Source organism: Panthera leo, chromosome A1 (genome assembly GCF_018350215.1).
Source record: "Panthera leo isolate Ple1 chromosome A1, P.leo_Ple1_pat1.1, whole genome shotgun sequence".
Taxonomy (NCBI): Eukaryota; Metazoa; Chordata; class Mammalia; order Carnivora; family Felidae; genus Panthera; species Panthera leo.
In genome coordinates this window covers 108,530,686-108,546,453 of record NC_056679.1, presented here as the reverse complement: position 1 = coordinate 108,546,453, position 15,768 = coordinate 108,530,686, and the positions used below count along the sequence as shown (strand labels likewise).

The 15,768-nt window shown below is 33.9% G+C and overlaps 1 protein-coding gene across 7 annotated transcripts in view; it reads left to right on the top strand.

The window, feature by feature from the left end:
* Positions 1-15,768, top strand: part of RAPGEF6 (Rap guanine nucleotide exchange factor 6) — a 188,104-nt gene that overhangs the window by 30,848 nt on the left and 141,488 nt on the right. For 6 of the 7 annotated variants that reach the window (XM_042934431.1, XM_042934443.1, XM_042934451.1 and 3 more), the window contains one exon: positions 15,024-15,093. In XM_042934431.1, coding sequence (XP_042790365.1) covers positions 15,024-15,093 — 70 coding nt within the window. Of the gene's footprint in view, positions 1-12,237; positions 12,260-15,023; positions 15,094-15,768 lie in introns of those variants that run through there. The other variant, XM_042934458.1, reaches the window with a different exon arrangement.

The window sequence follows — 15,768 nt, the reverse complement described above, 5'->3', positions numbered from 1 at the left end:
GTATATGTTACCTCTAGAATTAAAAAACCAACCAAGCATTGTGCCTTTTCTCTCTCTCTCTCTCTCTCTCTCTCTCTCTCTCTCTCTCTTTTTTTTTTTTTTTTTTTTTGTTTGGTTGATGGCATGAGATACAGCAAGTTGTGTTTCACTTTGGAGGGGAAATTTTGTGTCCCAAATTATGGAATTCTCAGAAACTTCACTGAGGGCAGGACATTCGAAATTTTATATGTATTTTAAATCAGTAAAGTATTTATTTACAATTTACTGTGAACTAAGTATATAAGTAAAAAATCAAGTCTGAAATGTAAATGTCTTCTGAAATGAATTTAGTCTCTTTCTGGAATTGAGTTCACTTTATAGTTGCTACAGTAAAATCTGTAAGCTCAAGAAAGCCAGGACTGGGGCAATTGAGTGGCTTAGTCGGTTGGGTGTCCCACTTCGGCTCAGGTCATGATCTCATGGTTCATAGGTTCAAGCCCCGCATCAGGCTCAGAGCCTGGAGCCTGCTTCAGCTTCTGTGTCTCTCTCTCTCTCTCTCTGCCCCTCCCCCACTCATGTGCACGCATGCGTGCACGCTGTCTCTCCCTCTCTCAAATATAAATAAACATTAAAAAAATTTTAAATAAAAAAAAAGCAAGGACTTTATTTGTGATTTTTAAATAAAATTTAATGCGTGTATTCATTCAAACATTAATTTATGGTGCAAATAAGTATTGTCATCTCTCTATAAGACTCTACCCTTAAGACAAAATACTGATTTACTTTGGTTTGGGATGACTCTCTTGTTTGAAAAGGGTCTGTTTGGCCTGTAAAGAAAACTTTCTTGGGGAAACAGTTGTGACAATGGATTCTACAGATCAGCAGGATTAGTTAGGCTTAGAAGAAGGGAACCAACATTGAAGTCAGAGAATATCTCCAGTAGTAGGGCATTAATTCATATAGCAAACACTTAGTGCCTACATGTGTCAGGCACACTGCTAGTCTTGGGTTGGTAAAGTTATCACCTGTAAATAGCATTGTAAATAGTAGTGTTCTTTTTTTAAAGACACACTTTTAAGATAGTTTTTTGAAGTAAATTTGTACCATTCAAAAGTGAAAACAGTAGAACAAGAGGTATTTTAAATATTATTATTCCCACTTTCAGTGTCCTCCACACCATTTAACCCATTTACATAGATAACTAACTACATTTATTAAAATCTTCGTGGGTTTTTTTTTTTTAAATACATATGTGAGTAAGAAATTCTTTTTTTTTTTTTTTTTTTTCTATTTCTGACCTAATAGGAACCTAATGTGCATATCAGGGAGTTACTGTAATTTCTTGAACATTTGCCTATTTACTACCCAGAACAAGAATTTGAACATTGTCAGCACCCTAGAAGCAGCCTGCAGTCTTTCCTCAAATCAACTTTCCTACTCCCCCCACCACCCAAAGTTACTATTTTTTGAGGTTTTAATTAGTCTTAGGTATCTGTAGAGTTTTAGCCTGATGATACATATACCTAAACACCATAGTTTGGTTTTTGTTTACTTTTGAACTTGGTGTTAATGTAATCATACAGTATTCTTTTGTGTATGGCTTCTTCGAGCCAGTGTTGTTTATGAGATGCATCTATGTAGTTAGAGTTAATTCATTTTTCTTTATTAGCATTACATTTTATAGTTGAGGGCTGTTACTAGGAAAGCAGCTGTGAACATTCTTGTACATTAGATGCACATGGGCATGAATTTATGTAGGGTACACCTCGCAGAGAATTGATGGCTCACAGGATGTGTCTATGTTCATATGAACAACATATACATACTGTTGATTACAAGTTATATTCCAAAGCGAATGTACTAATGTACACACTCTGACCAGCATTGTGTGAGAATTTCTGTTGTTCCACATCCTCACCAACATTTGGTATTGTCGAGCTTTTTATTTTTTATCCTGATACATTTCAGTTACTCTGTTGAATTTATATACTTCATTATAGTTTTGATTTGCATGTTACTGATTGCTAATGAGTACATTTTTATTTGAATAATCTTTTTGTTTTTCAGGCGCATCTTCAAATCCATTGCCCATTTTTGTAATGCATTGTCTTTTTGTTCCTGAGATGTAGAAGTTCTCTATATATCCTGAATAAGCATCTTTGCTTGGTTATTTTTGTTGGAAAATATTTTCCTTGTGTCTTGTATTGTTCATTCTCTTAGCAGTGTCTTTGGATGAATGAAAGTTCTTAACTCTAATACAGAGCAATTCAGTCTTTTTCTTTTTGTCTTCTTTGCTTAAGAAATGTTTATGGTACCTGCAGTCATGAAGATATTTTTCTTTATTATTTTCTAGCACTTTCTTGTTTTCCTTCTACATTTACGCCTATAATCTACTTAAAATGGATTTTTTTTTAATGTTTATTTATTTATTTTGAGAGAGCATGACCAGAGGAGGGGCAGAGAGAGGGGGAGAGAATCCCAAGCAGTCTCCACACTGTCAGTGCAGAGCCCGTTGCTGGCTTGATCCCAGGAACTGTGAGATCATAACCTGAAACAAAATCAAGAGTCGGGTGCTTAACTGACTAAGCCACCCAGGTCCCCTGCTTAGAGTGGATTTTTGAGTATGATAATGTTGCATGGTTTTCCATATGGATTCCTATGTATCCTTTTCCCATTCTTGTTGAATGCCACATTTTTTTTTTTAAATAAACAAATATCCACAGATGTGCCTGTTTCTGGGCTTCTAATCTCTTCCATTCGATTTTGTTCATACCTGCTTGAATACCACACTGTTGTAATTACTATAGCTTTATAATGTGTCTTGAAGTTTAATAGAGAAATTATTTATGAGAAACTGCTAAACTCCATTCCATAGCCGTTGTACCATTTTAAAATCCCACTGGCAGTGTATAAGAGTTCTTTTGCTCTTTCTACATAGTCACAAACATGTGATTGTCAGTCTTAGAGTTTAGCTATTCTAGTCACTGTGAAGTGGTTTTAATTTTAATTTTCCTGCTTGGTGATACTGAGCACTTTTTCTTGTGCTTACTGGTTGTGGCTTCCTCTATATTCTTTTGTGAACTGCCTATTAATTTTTTTTTTTTTTTGCCTGTTTCAAAGCTGAGCTGTTTGTCTTTATTATTTTGTAGGAATCTTTAATACATTCATGCTGCAAGGTGACAGGTTTTGCACACATTTTATCTCATTTGGTCGCTTGCGTTTTTATTTTCTTAATTTTTTAAACAACTTTATTAAGGTATAATTGTAGACTAAACTGTGCATGTTTAAAATAGTTTGGTAAGTTTTGGTGTATGCATACACCTGTAAAACTAGTGCTGTAATAAAGCTAATGAACATATCCATCACTCCCCCCCTCACCCCACCCCAGATTGCTCATGCCCCTTTGTAAACTTTTTCTTTCATCCGTCCTTGCTCCCTTGGTCCCCAGGGATTATTAATTACTATTATTATTTTTTTGGTCACTATAGATTACATTTTCTACAATTTTATATGAAGTGAAACATAAAATATATACTCTTGTCTAGCTTTTCACACTAAAATTATTTTGAGATTTATCCATGTTGAGATATGTATCACTATTTCAATATTTCATTTCTTTTTTCTTTAAGTCACTATACTATACATTTGATCACCAGAAGTCACTACTGTTGTATCTGCACATTTGTTTGCTTTGACCTTCATCACTGTAATTCCTTCTCCCCTGAGTACCTGGCAACCACCATTTTAGTCTTTATTTGAAATCAGGTTTTAAAAAAAAGTTTTGGAACTCTCCATGTGACACCATATAGTATTTGTCTTTCTGTGCTCTGTATGGTTTATTTCATTCAGCATAGTGCCCTTAGTGTTCATCTGATTTCCTTTTTATTGCAGTATTCTCTTGTATGGACCACTCTTTGCAGTTCAGCTACTGGTAGACATTTGGGTGGTTTTCTGTTTTTGATTATTTTGACTTATGGTGCTATCAACATTTGTGTACAATCTTTATGTGAACATACGATGTCTTATCTTTTGAGTAAATACATGGGAAGAGAATGGATTATAACCCGTCATGTGTACACATACTTTCATTTATTTTGGGCATATAAGTATATATTTTGGAACGGCTAGATTATGGGGTAGAGGGATACTTAACCTCTTAAAGTGCCATATTCTTCTAAAGTTGTGCCATTTTACATTCCCACCAGCAATATATGAGAATGCCTGTATCACCTCCTCACGAACACTTGTTAAGGTCAATCTTTTTAAGTTACATGTCTTCGTGGGTATGTGATAGTATCTGATGGTAGTTTAAATTTACATTTCCCTAAAGACTAATGATTGTGAGCATCTTTTCATGTACTTATTTGTCAGTTATATATCTTTTGTGAAGTGTCTTTTTGAATCGTTTGCCCATTTGGGAGGGGCAGGTAGAGTTGTACAATTTCTTATTTTTTGGTTATAGAAGTTCCTTACGCTTTTCACAAGTCCTTTAACAGATATGTGCCACACACATATTTTCTTCACTCTGTGGATTGCTTTTCAGAGGGCAGAAGAACTTAATTTTGATAAAACTCAATTTATCAGGTTTTTTTCTTTAATGGATTATAGTTATGTTGTTGTAGGTAGAAAATCTTTGATTACACATAATTTTTAAATAATTTTTTCTGTAAGTTTTTTAGTTTCAGATTATGCTATGATAGGTCTGTGATCTATTTGTGTCTAGTTTTTTACATAGTGTATGATATGTGGATCTCATTTCATACCTATACATACTCAATTGCTCTAGCACCGTTTGTTGACAAAACTGTCCTTTCTTTGAATTACCTTTGCATCTTGGTTGAAATTTAATTGACCGTGTGGATCTGTTTCCCAGTTGTTTACTTTGTTTCATTGATTGATTGATTTTTTGTGTGTGGTACCATTGCTACATTGTCTTGCTGACTCTAGCTTTAAATCACAAAATGTATGGGTCCTCCCAACTCTGCCAAATCGTTTGGGTCATTATAGGTTCTTTGCAGTTGCACATGAATTTCAAAATAAGTTTATTAATTAAAAAAAAAGAAAAACCTGGGGCATTTACTTTTGAGTACCCCCTCTCTGTAAAGAGAACTTTCCTACTGTTTTTCCTTTCTAATCTTATATTCTTTGCCTGCTGCTCAAAGCCTGGGAGTTTGATTGCACCTGCACTGAATCTGTTAGACCATTTGGGGTAGTATTGACATCTTTTTTTTTTTTTTTTTTTAATGTTTATTTATTTTTGAGAGAGAGAGGAGACAGAGCGCTAGCAGGGGAGGGGCAGGGAGAAAGGGAGACACAGAATCTGAACCAGGCTCCAGGCTCTGAGCTGTCAGCACAGAGCCTGACATGGGGCTCAAACCCACAAGCTGCAAAATCATGACCCAAGCCGAAGCTGGATGCTCAACTGACTAAGCCACCCAGGCACCCAGGGTAGTATTGACATCTTAACAGTTTATCTTTTAAACCAGTAACAAGGTGCATCACTCTTTTTGTTTAGGTCTTTAATTTTTTTCAACAGTGTTTTGTAGTTTTCTCTCAGCAGTGTTTTGTAATTTTCACTGTTGAGGTGTTGTATGTGTGATTTTATATCTTGTAGCCTTGCTAAATTTCACGTTATTCTAATAGCTGTCTTACAGATTCTTTAGGATTTTTCTGATCTCTTGTCTACTGATGTGTGAATTGACAGTTTCTTTTTTTTCCCCTAATTTAAATGTGCCTTCTCCCCATTTTCCTGTCATATTGCCCTGGGAAGAAATTACAGTGTTGAAGAAATGGGCTGAGAATAGGGGCGCCTGGGTGACTCAGTTGGTTAAGCGTCTGACTTCAGCTCAGGTCATGATTTTGCAGTTCGTGAGTTCAAGCCCTGTATTGGGCTCTGTGCTGACAGCTCAGAGCCTGGAACCTGCTTCAAGTTGTTTCTCTGTTTCTCTGCTCTTCCGTTGCTCATGTTCTTTCTCTCTCAAAAACAAATAAACATTAAAAAATTAAATAGAAAATAGATGTGCTGAGAACAGACACTATTTACTTGTTTTGTATTGAAGGGGAATTAGGGATGAGAAGGTAGAAGCATTCAATTTTTCACCAAGTGTATTCATAGATCTAAATTTTTTATAGATGCCATTTGTCTGGTTGTCAGTTTATAATCTATAATATATTGTACCCTCATCATCAGGCAACCACTGTTCTGCTTTCTAGTAAATAGATTACATTTACCACTATTTTTTTAAATGTTTATTTATATTTTTGAGAGACAGAGAGTCTGTATGTCCGCAAGTGAGTAGGGCAGGGACAGAGAGGGGGACAGAGGATCTGAAGCAGGGTCTCTTCTGCCCAGTTCAGGACTCAGAGTCACAAACTGTGAGATAATGACCTGAGCTGAAGTCAGACACTTAACCATCTGAGCCACCCAGACACCCCACATTTACCACTATTTTTTATAAATGGAACAATAAGTTGTCTAGCATTTTGTATTTAAAATATTTCACTTAGCATAATGTTTTGGAGATTCCTTCATGTTACTCTGTATATTGATAATTCATTTTATAAAATTGTTCATTAGTATCCCATTGTATGGATGTACCACTATGTGTTTATACATTCTACTGTTGAAAGACATTAAGGTTGTTTGCAATTTTTTGCTATAATGAATAAAGCACCTATGAACATTTCTGAACAAGTCTTTTTATGAACATGTGTTTTTTTCTTGGAGTAAATACCTAGACTTCAGTGGCTAAGTTGTATGGTAGGCATGTTTAACTTGTTAAAAGAACTGCCAAATGTTTTGTTGACTGATGTACCATTTATATTGCCACCACCAGCTTATGAGTTCCCATTACTTATCCTTTTCAGTGCTTGATATGGTTAATCTTTAATTTTTGCTCTTGTGCTATGTATGTAATGGATTGTGTGGTATTAATATGCATTTCTGTGATAACTACTAGCATTTTTGCATGTAGTTATTAACCATTCACATACCTTCTTTTGTGAAAAGTTGGTTCAGTTCTTTAGAGGTTGTCTTTTTATTTTTGAGTTATATGAGTTACTTATCATGGATAAAAATTAACAGATATATCTGTTGAATATATTTTTCCTCGACTATTTCATGCCTTTGCAGTTTTCAGTGGCAACTTCTTTAATTGTTACAAAGCCTCAAGGATGATTTTTTTCCCCTTTTATTGTAATACTTATGTGTTCTAATTAATCTTGGCATACTCCAAGTTGGTAAAAATTTATTTCTGTTTTTTAAGACAGTTTTCTTGAAATAGCTTTATTGGAGTATAATTTGCATACCATAAAATTCATCCGTCTTAAGTTCACAGTTGAATAATTTATGGTAAATGTGTACATTGGTACATGACATTTACAGTTGACTTGCATTGCCTGAAAAAGTTCCCTCATGCTCTTTTGCGGTTAATCTGATCTCCTTTCTGTCATTAGATACTTTCTGTAGATATTTAGAAGTAGTCTTTTGTTTTTGGCTTCTGTCAGCATGTTTTTGAGATTCTCCCATATTGAGCACGTCTCACTTGTAACAGACGTATTTTTTTAAATTACTGAATCGTACTTCAATCTAGAAAGATACCCCATTTTGTCTAGCCATTTACCAGAAGATAGAAATTTTTAAAAATTAAAACTTTTTTATTTAAGTTTTGGAGTTTTTACAAATAATGCTGTTACCAAGATTTGCTTACAAGTCTTTATATGGGCCATGTGTTTTCATTTATTGTGTAGATTGTTCTGTTGTATGACAAGCATATATTTAACTTTTGGAAAGCACCAAATTGTTTAAAAGATGACTGTACTGTTTCACATTCTGACCAGCAACATACAATAGATCTAGTTTATCCATATCCTCTCCATCACCTGGTATTGGCAGTCTTTGATTGTTACTGTTTCAGTGTATACTTAATGACATCTCCATGTGATTTTAATTTGCATTTCAGTAGTGACCAGTGCTTTTGTGGATCTTTTCTTGTGCTTAGTAGGCATTTCTACTTTGTTGAAAATCGTTCACCCCTTTTCTCTATTTTCAGTTGTATTGTTTGTCTTAATATCAATTGTAAGAATTTAAAGTTGATTCTTGAACAGCTGATATAAACATCCATGTGCATCTTTTTGTGTGGACATGAGTTTTCAGCTCCTTTGGGTAAATTCCACAGAATGTGATTACTGGGTCATATGGTAAAAGTATTTTTAGTTCTCTTCTTGTTCACTTTAGAGTTCTTTGTGTCTTTGTATTTTGGATAACAAGCCTTACTCAGGTGGAGATTTTGCAAATATTTTTCCCAATCTGGGGCTTGTTTTCTCATTCTCTTGACTTTGTCTTTTGTAGAGTAGGTTTTAATCTTAATGAAGTTGAGCGTATCATTTATTAGTTTCATGCATCATTCCTTTGATGTTGGAACTGAACGGTCACTGCCATACCTAGAATCATTTAGCTTTTTTCTATGTTTTATAGGAGTTTTATGTTTTACATCTAGATCTGTGATCCATTTTGACTTAATTTCAGTGTAGAGGGGGAGTAAGATGTGTGTCTAGATTCAGTTTTTTGACGTGTTTTCAGCACAATTTGTTGAAGAGACTGTCTTTGCTCCACTGTATTGCTTTTGCTCTTTTGTCAAAATCAGTTGAGCATATTCATGGAAATCTAATCCTCGGCTCTCTGTTCTGTTTTGTTGATACCTTTATTTTTTAACCAGTACCACAGTGTCTTGTTTCCTGTACCTTTATGATACATTTTAAAGTCAGTTAGTGTCACTCTTCTGACTTAGTTCTTCTTCTTCAGTATTGCATTTTCTATTCTAGGTCTTTTGCCTGTCCATGTATTCTTTAGAATTGGTTTTTCAGTACAGTATTTGCAAATAACATGATGAGATTTTAATTGGAATTGTACTGAATATATAATTCAAGATGGGAAGTAATGACATTCTGACAATGAGTCTTCCTATCCACGAACATGGAATCACTCTTCATTTATTTAGTTATTTTTTATACTTTTTAAAATTAATGTTTATTTATTTATTTTGAGAGAGAGTACAAACAGGGGAGGGGCAGAGAGTGAGAGAGAGAAAGAATCCCAAGCAGGCTCCGTGCTTTCAGTGCAGAGCCCATGTAGAGCTCGAACTCATGAATCACGAGATCATGATTTGAGCCGAAGTCAAGAGTCGAGCAGTAAACTGACGAGCCACCCAGGCGCTCTATTTAGATCTTCAATATCATTGATCAGAGTTTTGTAATTTTCATCATATAGGTCTCATACATTATTCTGGTAGATTTTTACCATAGAATTTCATTTTTTGGAGGGCAGCTAATGGAAATGGCATTGTATTTTTAATATCAAATTCCACTTCATTCAAAGTGTATAAGAAAGTAATTGGCTTTTGTATATTAAACTTGTACCCTGTGACCTTGTTGTAATCGCTTATTCCAGAAGTGTTTTTGGTGTTTCCCCCCCTTACTCCAGATTTTCTACATAGATAAACATGTTATCTGAACAGGATGGTTTTATCTTTTCCTTCTCAATCTTACACCTTCTGTTTCCTTTTCTTAGTGTGTTTAGCTAGGTCTTCCACTGTGAACTTGAAAAGCAGTGGTTGAGGGGGACATCCTTGCTTAGTTTTTGATCTTAGTGGTTATTAGCTATTAGCTTTTTTAAATAGTCTTTAACAAGTTGAGGGGGTTCCCATGTACTTCTGGTTTACTGGGTTTTTATCTCGAATGGGTTTTGGATTTTGTCAAATTTTTTTTGCATCTATTGATATAATTCTGTAGTTTTTCTTTAGCCTGTCGATGTGATGGATTACATTAATTGATTTTTGAATATTGAACTATCCTTGTATACTTTAGTTAAATCCTCCTTGGTTGTGGTGTATAATTTTTACTATACATCCTAGCCATATCATAGTCTGGTTCTGATGCTTGATCTGTCTTTTTCGTCTCTGTTTTTTGTCTTCTAGTATTGCCTTCTCATGATGTAGATGTACTGGGTAAGCCAGACATGATGTACTGGGTAAAAGGAATTGCTATAAATAGGCCTTTAGTAATATACTGGTAAGGTGTGAGAGGAGGGGGCCTTTCGTAATATACAGGTAAGGTGTGAGAGGAGGGGAAGCATTTCATAGTCCTGTGATGAGATCTCAGTCTTTTGGTGAGCCATTACCTCTGTATTTTGAACTTGCCTTGTATTTCTCACTTTCTACCCCCTCCCCACCATCCCCTTGAAGTGGGTCAAGATTGCTAGAGTGGGCTGGAGTTGGGCATTCCCTTTCTCCTTATGGAAGGTTGAGTATTTTCCTTTCTAAAGGTCACTTAGGCTCTGATGGGCAGACCTTGAAAAGAAGTCAAGAATACTGTAGGATGTTTCAAAATGGTCCTCTGCCCCCGCCCCCGCCAGAAGTACAAGGGTCTCTCTCATATATTCTGAGATCCTGGTAGAGATCAGTGAGGTAAAACTCAAAAGTGTCGAGGCCCCTTCAGTTGACTGTATCTCTGAAGTTTTTAACTCTCAGAGTTGTCCACACTGAGCTTCCAGCAGTTCATCAATTATAGTTTGGTTTTTCTTATCCTGGCGCTAGTGCCTGCAGAAATTGCTATTCTGGGTTGTAATTATCTATACTTGTCTGTTCCCTTCAATTTGGGGGCAACAGTTTGCTCGGTTATCTCAATTCTATTACAGAGGTAAGAAAAAGTGGGTGACTTACTAGTTAGTTCATTTTTTTACTTGTTATTAGGACAGATAGCAATTTCTAAGATTCTTATATGCCAGAACAGAAACTGGAAGTCTGGAAATATTTTGAATCTTTAGATTACTTGGGGGACATTTGTAATCTTAACAACATAGCATTATCCGATCCATGGACATGGATTGTTTCTACTTACATTTACATCTTTCATTTCTCTCACTTATATTTTACATTTTTCAGTGTGTAGGTCTTATGTTTTTGTTAAACTGTTTACAAGTATTTTTCTTTTTGATCCTATTCTGGATGGCATTGTTTGCTTCATTTCATGTTTATTTTATTCATTGCTAGTATATAAAAACATTGCTAATTCTTTTTTATATGTAGATGTTATATCCTGTGATCTTGATACACTCTAAGTTTTCTAAGAAAGTTTATAGGTCCTTAGAGTTTTGCTGCACTCAGAATGAGTCGTCTCTGGTAAAGACATTTATTTCTTTGTACCCATTGTTTATGCCTTTAATTTTTTTTCCTTGTGTTACTACACTGGCTTTAATCTCCAGTACATTGTTGATTGGAAGTGGTGAGAATGGACAGCTTTGCCGTGTTGACGATGCGTAATGTAATCCCTAGATTAACTATTAAGAATTTAACAATAGCAGGGGCACCTGGGTGGCTCAGTTGGTTGAGTGGCTGACTTCATTTCAGGTCATGATCTCACAGTTCATGGGTTCGAGCCCCACGTCAGGGTCTGTGCTGACACTTCAGAGCCTGGAGCCTGCTTCCAATTCTGTCTCCCTCTCTCTCTGCCCCTCCCCTGCTTGAGCTCTGTCTCTCTCTAAAATAAATAGACATTTGAAAAATAAAAAAAAAAAAAAAATTAACAACAAAAAAGCATTTAAAAATCATCACAGGAATTAAAATGGTACACTGAAAACACTTGTTTAATAGAAATGATGGCAATAATGTAGAAGCAGAGGCACAAAAAAGATGAGGCATTTACAAAATAAGTAGAAAAACCATGTCAGTAATTTCATACTTGTGGTCTAGGCACTCCACTTAAAGGACAGATTAACAGATTCTTTGGTAATCCAAGATACAGTTATATGCTTTAGGTTCAGAGCACAAATACATTTGTAGTAAAAGGATGGAAAAGAATATAGTAGGCAAATTATATTCATAAGAGAACTGGAGGGGTAATATCAATATCAATCAAAATCAATTATAAAATCCAAAATATTACTAGAGACTAAGAGCAAATTTTCATAGTGCTAAAAGGATGAGTATATTAGGAACATAAAACGGTTTTTACCATCTGTATATTCTCTGATGGGAGCCCTAATATAAAATAAAAGAAGTAAAAACTGACAGAATTGAAAAGATCATTAGAAATACAACTCTTACAGCTGGAGATTCAGAACTCTGTCTATAATCAGTAGAACCACTAGATTGAAAAATTAGAAAAGCTATTTAGCTTGAGAGGTACAATTACCACTTTGATACATTGGTATTTTTTTTTTTTTTTCAGACTTCTAGATCATTCTCCAGGATAGAGCATATTCTAGGCTATCAAACAAATCTCAGTAAGTTTTAAAAGGGTGAAATAATTCAGGGTTTGTTTTCTGAGTATGTTCGAATTAAATTATAAATCAATTCCAGAAAGAAATGTGGGAATTCAAACAACATATTTATAAATGACCCATAGGTCAAAGAATAGTTGACATTGGAAATTAGAAAATGTTTTGAAATGAATGAAAACGAACACATGTCAAATATTGAGTTTCACTTAAAGCATCCTGGAGGGAAATTCACAGCACTCAATTTGGAGCACCTTCATGAGAAAGAAAAATGGTCTCAATTCAGTCATGTTAAGTTTCCATCTTAAGAATAAGAATAGCAAAGTAAATTTGAAAAAGAGGTAAAGCTTGAGTAGCAATCACTGGAATAAAAACCATAAAAACAATAGAGAAAATCAATGAACTGAAAAGGTCAACAAAGTTGATAAACTTTGGGATAGATTGACCATTTTAAAAAGAAAACACAAATTACCAAAATGAGGCTTGAAAGAAGAGACATTATTGTCCTACAGAAATTAAAATATTAGAAAATTTTATGAGCCACTTTATAACAAATTGGGCAAATCTTACAAAGACATATATTGCCATAAATAGAGTGTAAGAGAAACTTTGATTATACTTATAAAAAGTAAAGAAATTGATCATTACATTTATGCCCACATAGAAAAGCCTAGGCCCAAAGAGCTTTAGTGCTAAATGTTTTCAGGTATTTAAGAAAGCACTGTTAATTATCCTATGCAAACTCTTTTGGAAAATAGGGGAAGAGGGAGCACTTACAACCTATTTTATGAGTCCAATATTATCCTGACACACCAGACAAAGACATCACAAGAAAACTATACATTGTTATCTCTCATGAACATACATGCAGAAATCATTAACAAGATAACAGCAAACCAAATCCAGGAATATATTAATAAAGTATTAAAAACTGAGTAAGTGGATTTATTTTGGGAATGCAAAAGGGTTTACTATCCATAAATCAATTAATACAATATACTCTGTTAGTAAAATAAAGGACAAAAGCCATATCCTTTTAGTAAACAAAAAAAATTTGAAAAAAAAAAACCAAACCTGTTCATGATAATTTTTTTTATGTTTATTTATTTATTTGGAGAGGGAAAGAGAGTACCAGCGGGTGAGGGGCATAGTGAGAGAGAGAGAATCCTAAGCAGGCTCTGCACTATCAGCTCAGAGTCCGATGCAGGGCTTGTGACCTGAGCCAAAAATCAAGAGTCAGACACTCAGCCGACTGAGCCACTCAGGCTCCCCCTCATGATAAAAATTTTGAGCATACTAGACATAGAGAAGGAAATTTCCTAATTCTGATCTAGTGCTCATATGTAAATGAAGTTTTTTTTATTTTCACTTCTAGGGATCACAGCCCTGTCCTTTCTGTTTTCCAGTGTCTTGAAACTGATGTTTTATATATTTCGTCTGATGTTTTAGTGTTTTTTTCAGGTGGAAGAATAAATCTAGTCCCTGTTTCTCTATCTTCAGTAAAAGCAAACTTTGACAAATTTACTTCTAATTATTTTATGCATAAGATGATTAGGTGATGTTTTGGGGAAAAAAACAAAAAATAGACTGTTCTGCTTAAGAAAAAAAAGTGAGTTTTATGTTTAGAAGTAATTTATTAGATATTAAGATTTTGTTGCAAGATTGACGTGATGCCTACTGTGCACTAAGGAGGCACCTTAGGATTTTGTTATGAACCATTATTTGTATATAACTTTATGTGGAGAATTAAAATTTTTATAATACTGAATTTTTCATAAAAGTACATGATAGGTCACTTTCTTTATTCAATCTCTGTTTCCAGTCTATCTATAAAATTGCATAATGTTTTATAAAGGACTTCTGTATTTCTTTATTAAGTTTACTTTTTGATATTTTCTATTTTGCATGATTAGTGGAGTTACTTTTTAATTTGGTTACTTTGGAGCAATATTTTAGATATTTTATAATTGGCCATGGTACTTAATTTTCATTGATGTAATATTTTAGATTGCTTTTATAATTTTCTTTAAGTGTGGTTTGCATATTAGGTATGTTAATACTGTGTCTCTTAGATAATTAACTATTCTCTTCCCTCCTCCCCACTTTTTAAAATTATCAGTTTCTCTTTTCAAACGGAAACATTGTTTTTCCTTTATGAGTGCTCGCTTTTTTGATTTGCTGAGAAATCTTTCTCCCAGGTAAAGAATGTAGAAATATATTTTCTTTGAAAACTAAATCAGTTTAGTTTTTATTAAAGAACTAGCCATGGACTCCCAACACTGTTTTTGAAAAATAAATCACCTCTTTATCTTACTACATTTATTTATGTATTTAAATGTGGCTATATTTTCTAAGTTCTTTGTATCTTTTGTTTATTACTGCTCCCAAAATATTATAATAATTTATTTTCATAAAAGTACTCTTATAGTGGTGGCTTCATTTTTTATTAGGTGTTTTTACTTTAATTCAACATTATACCAAAATCAAAACTTGAGATTAGGCAAGTATCTTTTATGATTAGCTTTAGAGACGAGTTGAAGGCAGATACTTTAAAAGAATTTTTACAGAGAATTTTGTTGAGATCACTTATATCTGTAAACAAGAAGAAAGGTGATTTTGTTTTTAAGAAAATCTTATTCACATATGTGATAGGGTTACAATTTCTTGGTTAACATCTAGGATTTTGGGGTTTTTTTTTTTTTTCCCTATATGATATATTTTATCTGTAATCTTTGCTAAAGAAATCGTTTTTTTGTTTTTTTTTTTATAGTTTTGGTAAGCAGTTTGGAGGAAAAAGAGGATGTGATTGTCTTGTATTAGAGCCTTCAGAAATGATTGTGGTAAGAACTCTAAAGAATGCTGAATTGTTTTTTTCTTTGTTTTTTGTTTTACATACTTGAGTTTCAACTTTAAATGTAAGCTTTTAAATACTGAAGGAGGTTCCATTACTGTGACATTTAAAATATTAAGTAGCATCAGACCTATATACCAAATTTGATATGTTTTTACCTACTTTAAGTTTTTCCTGATCCTTGAGAAAATTTGGAAAATGATACAATTACATACAACATTTACAAATTTGGTAATTTCTTTTACTAGTTTTACCAGAAATTTTAAATGAAGGCACCCTGATTTTTCAAGTGTTTTCTCTTTTCCTTGATTCAATTTAGTTAATAATCTTTTAACATCCATCAATCTGTGTGCTGGACTTGAGGGAAAGAGAGACAAAGAGACACAAAATTATAACCAAGTAAGAAGTGGTTTAGATCTTAATATTTTTACTTAGAGTATATTTAAGGAATAATCCTTTTTCCTAAGAAATCTAGGTAGTTGATGTAAAGTTAGAAAATCTAACTTTATTTTGTTTTCTAAGCATTAAAAGAACCAAAAACACAGCTTTGTTTTAACCTGTTCTGAGATGACCTCGATCGACTCATTGTCCTCCTAGCATCTCATGTAGATGATCCTGTCATCTAATTTGATTTTAAACTATCGAGAAGTGAGATTGCATTCTT